Source organism: Scomber scombrus, unplaced genomic scaffold (genome assembly GCF_963691925.1).
Source record: "Scomber scombrus unplaced genomic scaffold, fScoSco1.1 SCAFFOLD_57, whole genome shotgun sequence".
Lineage (NCBI taxonomy): Eukaryota > Metazoa > Chordata > Actinopteri > Scombriformes > Scombridae > Scomber > Scomber scombrus.
The window spans coordinates 175,764-182,645 of NW_026910437.1; the positions used below are offsets into that span (position 1 = coordinate 175,764).

Sequence of the window (6,882 nt, forward strand, 5' to 3'; positions counted from 1 at the left end):
TAACTATAACCCTATATAATAACTATAACCCTATATAATAACTATAACCCTAACCCTATATAATAACCCTAACCCTATATAATAACTATAACCCTATATAATAACCCTATATAATAACTATAACCCTAACCCTATATAATAACTATAACCCTAACCCTATATAATAACTATAACCCTAACCCTATATAATAACTATAACCCTAACCCTATATAATAACTATAACCCATTTACCTGAACCATTTTGTCAAGGTGAAGAAATTCTTCACATATTCAAAGGATCAAACAGTTGAGTTACCAGGGATCTGATGGTAGCTCTAAACCAGGTCTTTGCTGAGACTTCTCTCCATTATCACAGACACAGAGGATCCTGTATCTAGTGGAACTGATTTGTGCCCGTTCTATATCAGTACCCAGGTTGCATTGCTCAGTGTTTTACCCCAGGTTGCATTGCTCAGTGTTTTACCCCAGGTTGCATTGCTCAGTGTTTTACCCCAGGTTGCATTGCTCAGTGTTTTACCCCAGGTTGCATTGCTCAGTGTTTTACCCCAGGTTGCATTGCTCAGTGTTTTACCCCAGGTTGCATTGCTCAGTGTTTGGATCGGTGATTATCTGGAAGGAAGGAAAGAATGTTTAAAACCAAAGCATCATCACCTCACCACTAGCCTGCATTAATACTAAAGTTTGGCCCACTCATTGAGGTTTGAGAGCAAGCATGAATATTTATCTTTCTCCACCACAATAAATTAAAACCAAAAAACAGAAAACTATTAGTACTATTACTTAGTTATTGTTGTCCTGGACTCAGTTGTAAGGATTATTTAATTGTATGTTTCTCTTGTCCCTGTACACAACAGAATCTTCAGTGATGCTCTTTTGCTGATGTTTGGTTCGTACTACTGTAGGAACATATCTTACCCAGCAGCCCAAGTTCTTACAGAGGTAAGACGCCACTAGTCAATTCAATACATCAAAATAAGATATATATATATAATGCACATACTGTAAAACTGAGCTCTGCTCAAGTGCTGAAATGCTGAAATACTCACCTGTTGGTCACAATGTGGTACATTCTCACACCTTTAACTTCATGATCCACCCATCCATTTATTTTATTTGGATATTATATTTATTTGGGGGAATGCTTAGAGATTTGTGGAGGTGCTTTACGTTCAGCCTACATGCAGAGCAGGAAAGCCTGACTGTGCCCAGCACATGCCAGGAATCACTCAGACCAGACAGGAGGCAGCACTGCCACTGAGGAGGCTCCACTAGGAGGTGGAGTTGGGTCGTGGAGAGAAGCAGCGTGGAGCTGCTGAGATGGACCTGTGTTGTGGATATTTCTGTGGGCTGAAGTTAGTTTACTGTTCTGCTCAGCTGTTGGATAATGTTATTAATCTCAGGAGGCTGGAGATGGTGCTGGGTCCGGTCCGGTCTGGGCCGGGGTTAGGGTTAGGGTCTCCTGCCATGAGTAGTTGCAGTCTGCAGGCAGATAGATCTCCGGTCAGGCTTTCCTGCATGTAGGCTGAAAGTAAAGCACCTGTACTTCCACAAGTCTCTAAGCATTTCCTGAATTTATCAAAAGGCCACAATAACAAAATAATAAAATCAAAAACTTCATTTTAATGTTCTGATTTTATTGTAAGATTGACCCATACACTGAGTAGGACAACGTATTATTGACCTCTTTGAATTTTTTTAAAATAAAATTTCAGGAATTTATAAAAAAAAAAAAAGACATTTTCTATCACAAGGGAAAGTTATCACTAACCCTACTGGATGAAAATGGTCCAAACTTTACGTTTTTCAGGTTTTTAGACTGACTGTGTCTCTTATTTATTTACTTTATTTACTACTCTTTGATTCATGCTCATGTCAAGTTACAGAAACAAGTGCTTGTTAATTCTTATTTATGAAATAATGACAAAATAAAACTCAAATGCCCAAGAAACCTTTGAGTAGCAGATCCTCCTGAAATAGTATTTACACTACTAATGGCTTGGATTTATATAGTATATATATATATATATATATATATATATATATATATATATATATATATATATATATATATATATATATATCACCCAGAGCGCTTTACAGAAACCATCATTCATTCATACACATTATTACCAGTGGTGACAGCTGCCCCGGGGCAGACTGAGGGAAGCGCGGCTGCCCCGGGGCAGACTGAGGGAAGCGCGGCTGCCCCGGGGCAGACTGAGGGAAGCGCGGCTGCCCCGGGGCAGACTGAGGGAAGGGCGGCTGCCCCGGGGCAGACTGAGGGAAGCGTGGCTGCCCCGGGGCAGACTGAGGGAAGCGCGGCTGCCCCGGGGCAGACTGAGGGAAGCGCGGCTGCCCCGGGGCAGACTGAGGGAAGGGCGGCTGCCCCGGGGCAGACTGAGGGAAGCGTGGCTGCCCCGGGGCAGACTGAGGGAAGCGCGGCTGCCCCCCCACACCAACCCCCCTCTGACCACCTTCAAACATTCATACACATTCATACACAACTCACATGTTAATCTTTTCATTACATCACTGTTCCTTTATGTCCAAATACTCTTTCACAAGCTCTGTCTACACTGTTGTGTAATGACAACATTACATTACAGTCCACACTTACTAAAGTTACTAAAGTTGCCTCTTCAAGATAAATCCAGACAAGGGATCCAAAGTGGAGCCGAACGCCTTCAGTCCAAAGGTTCTCACACTCAGTGGAGGGAATGAGAAGTGCTCACAGACTATTGTGGATTAATGTGAAGTAAGGTTTCATGTAAGCTATTTGTTATGTAGCTTTGTGATCAATGTTCTAATGAGGTTTGACTAAGTCTGTAATCAATGTTTGAATGTCTGGTCACGTGACCAGGTTATGGATACCTTGGATAGAGAGTGGGTTAATGTACAGTGAGGTTTAATGTAGGCTTGTAATCCATGTTGTGGATTAGTACAGTACAGTGACTGGACCAGGTTACGGATGACTTGGATAGAAATAACACTGAATTGGTAACTCAGTTGTTTCAGAACCATATTACTATAATAATATTTACCTGTTACAATAAAATACTGAAAATGGAAAATTTAAGCTGTTGTTGTTCAGCTTACTCTCATTTGAGTTCAACAATTCATTTAAGCCCCTTTTCCCCCCACTGGCCAAAAAACACTTTAAACCATTTAAAATAAGTTATTAGGTGAGTCCTTTTAAATATTCAGGAAATTAATGTAAAAGGAAATAAATGTGGAGTTAAGTCTTTTTGGCATGTTTTGAAAGATGAATCAAATGATTGTGTTGTATTCTGTTATTTTACATCTAATATAAAGTAATATACTGTTTTCTTTACATAAAACAATGCCATTAAAACCAACTAATATTATTATTATTCATATTACAATGTTAATTTACCATCTTTATGGGTAACTTCATTGTTTTAAAACGTAAAATGTTTGTAATTAAACGTTAAAAACAACGTAAAATAACATTTGATATGATCTAAAAATGGTAAATTCTTGCAATTTTAAACCCAATATCTAGTTTTTCTAGTTTTTTGATATATTTTGAAAGATGAATCACATTATTTTTGTGTCATATACTGTTTTATTACATCAAACACATTATTATACAACTTCTTTACATAAAATAATGTCATTAAACCAATTAAAAACAGCACATTTCTGTAAATTTAAGCATTATTATTCGTAATCCAGCATTTACTACCATTTACCGTATTTTTAGGTAATTTAATTGTTTTAAAATGTGAAAATGTTTTTAAAATGAGGCAAAATCTTGTTAAAATTACAACTAAAAACTGTATTTTAATTATGGAAAAAACATTTTTATGAGAAAGTAATTTTCCGTTATTTCACGGTATTTTTCTGGCGCCCAGCTGCCGGAAAATTACCGTTTTTTTAGGAATTTTTTTTTTACAGTGTAGGAAAAAAATGACATAAGAACAAAATGAAGAGGGTGAATTCCCTTTAAATCATAAAGTAAGAATAAATAAGTACACTAGAGGAAAGGTCAAAGGGTCACCACAATCAACTCATGTCAATATATTCTACCAATGAACTGGGCAATACATTAGTTTACTGTATAGAGCTGCAACTATTAGTTGTTTCATTTCTAAGTTTCCTATTACTCAATTTAAGGATTTTTAATTGTCAATTAATCTTTGAAATGAAAATAAAATGAAGAAGACGACATAACGTACAACATACCTGGGAAAGCTCAAACATGGCAGGCCATCGAGCTTTGAAGTCAATCACAGCGGGTTTATTGAGGATTACATCATTTTGACGTAATGAAAAGGTTTTCACCATCTTTTCATTGATGATTTTGGTGTTGTCTCTCTTCTTGTACTCATAGAGAAGCTCTACTCTCCTTTTCAAGGGTTTCATCAGTTTCACCTTGAGGATGTGGTGGGAGATAGTTTACCTCGGATTTCTTTGCTTTTTTCAATCTTTTAGTTGGTGGTCCATCTGCAGCTGATTTTAGTTCTGGTAGTCCAAGGTGTTTCACCTTTGCTCTGAAATTGCCAACCTTGTATTTCAGGCTGTTCTGCCAACCATATATACCATTGGATGACACTGGGTCCCTCAAACAGGGGTGTTTCATGAGCAGGGCCTCAGCAACCTGCTCCCTTTGTGCTCGTGAAGGATAGACAAAGATGCTGTCTGCTAGTTTGTCTAGAATATTGGGTTTTACTGCGGGGTTGCTGAGTAGGGTTTCATTTGCAGCTTGTAGAATGAGCTCTGTGTCAAAGGAGAAGGTAGGAATCTCAAACTGAGGGGGGGGGGGGATAGGGAGAGGGTGTGTGTATCTGTGTGTGTGATAGAGAGATAGAGAGGTAGATGGATAGCGAGACAGATAAGCTACCCCAAGGCTTTGTAACGCCCTGCCTGACCACCGGAGGGCCCCCCAGACCACAGACTGTTTTAAAAAAGCATAACCCTGATGTCCTGGTTTTTTAGAATGTCCTTGTGATATTTTGCTAATTTAACTTTATTTATTTATTTATTTTTTCTATTTTATTTCTAATTTTCTGTAAGCGCTTTGAGACTTGTTCTTCAGTTGAAAAGTGCTCTATAAATACAATTTATTATTATTATTATATTATTATAAATTGAGAGAGACAGAGACAGACATATAGATGGACAGATAGATATTTGATTTGAAAATTATTTAAAATACTATCTAATGACAGTGGGTTGAATAGTTAGAAACAATTGAAAACATGTCAATATAAACTGTATTTAATGACCTAATCTTGAATGGGAATGTGACGCTTCAAGGTGACAAATCGCCTTTGCTCAAAAGCATATGCTGCAAGAGGGTAAGAGTCTGTTAATTCCTGTTGCTCGAGGATTGTCACTTGTCTTGTGGATTCCAATTCAAATGCCCTAAGGTGCTCCCAGTACCAGGAATGAAGACACTTGACAGCAAATGCAAGCTGACCACGCATAACGAGGATTAGATTTAGTTCAACAAAGTGTGGAAGCCCTCCAGTTGATCCGTAGGGCAAGATCATTCCCACTGAGTAACAGGTGCCATAGCAAGTCACAGTATTGGTCACCTTAGCACACGTCTCTCCAGGAAATTGTCTTTGCACTGCTTCCTGTATGTTTTCCTTGAGGACATCCACAGGCACTGTGGACAGATTTGAGACACCGAGGGCAGGTTTCAGTATGTCTGTGCCATGAAAATGGTAAGCCAGCATGAACTGATGTTTAACAGCCAGAGATAGTAAAATGTTCCGAAAACAGCTGATATGTCGAACGACTCGCTTAAAGAAACTCTGCTTAGCTTCGAAGCGCATCGTCCACAGAGCTGCTAGCGGTCCAAAGGCCTTGATGAGCTGGGGATAATGCTCTAGAAAATGGTGCTTTGGCAGAAGTTTTGCCTCTGGAAAAACCTGAAGGTATCTATGCCTGTGCTCTGCTATTTTAATGTCAAGGTGTCTAATTGTTTCATCTGTGTGAACTGGAGAAACAACTAGTTCAACGATGGGTTAGGGTTAGGAGATGCCATGCTGGTTCGCTCTCTGGCACTTTGAAACCAATGATGAGAGGAAGCAGGCGCAACAGGCACCAGTTTTCATGAGCGTTTCCTCCCACACTCCTTCGGGTGGCAAAGTTCAGCGGGTCAGGCTGTGGGCTGTCAGTTTTGTCAGTCCACTTGTAGGGGAACTGTCTGATGAGGTCATTGACTTGAAATAAAGTGAAGTATTTTTTCTTAATCAGAGCCAACTCCAGAGGCACTATTCCCTCGAACAGGTCATGGAGCAAGTCTGGTGGATATCCTGACAAAACATGAAAATGTTGTAATTTATTAGTTAAGGGACTCTGCCTTTTCACACTGAAGTAATGAGAGTGGGATTTTCTGAAGCTGTTTGAACATGAAGAGAATGTTCCTGCCTTGTTCTTGCTCGGAAGGATCCAGCTCTTACTTCTTTCTTCTGAAACTCGGAGAGCGCTCCCAAACAAAACCGGCAGACATGAGATCCAGAAAAACTTTCCACAAAGCCACCAATGGAATGGGCACCTAAATTGTCAGCTACTACACTAACTATTGTGCCTTTCATTTTTTTTCCAAGCGCAGGAATAGCGAGCCCTTCTTCTTCCAACTGGACAAGATCTTTTAAAAGTGGCTCAAGCACTGCCTCATAACCGTACTTCTTCACATCTGTAGCTAAATAAATTGACTTCAGTGTAGCATGAAACTGTGGTGGAATATTTGCCAATACACTGCAGTAATTTTATGTTTTTTGCGGGATGTTCCCAGGGGATTGCACACCTCGAAATCGTCAATGTAGAGAAGTAGAGGAAGAGTTATGTTTTCAGTGGCTAAAAATGGATTTTCTTTAAAATGTGCTCCATCATGAAATGACTCATAT

At 39.2% G+C, this 6,882-nt stretch overlaps 1 protein-coding gene across 1 annotated transcript; it reads right to left on the reverse strand.

Moving 5' to 3' along the window:
- Positions 1–1,223: 1,223 nt before the first annotated feature.
- Positions 1,224–2,485, reverse strand: LOC133977014 (coiled-coil domain-containing protein 86-like). Its single transcript, XM_062415158.1, has 2 exons — positions 2,122–2,485; positions 1,224–1,375 (listed from the first exon to the last, which is right to left on the reverse strand). The coding sequence occupies exons 1-2, from the start codon at positions 2,483–2,485 to the stop codon at positions 1,224–1,226; spliced, it is 516 nt and encodes a 171-aa protein (XP_062271142.1).
- Between the last annotated feature and the right edge of the window lie 4,397 nt (positions 2,486–6,882).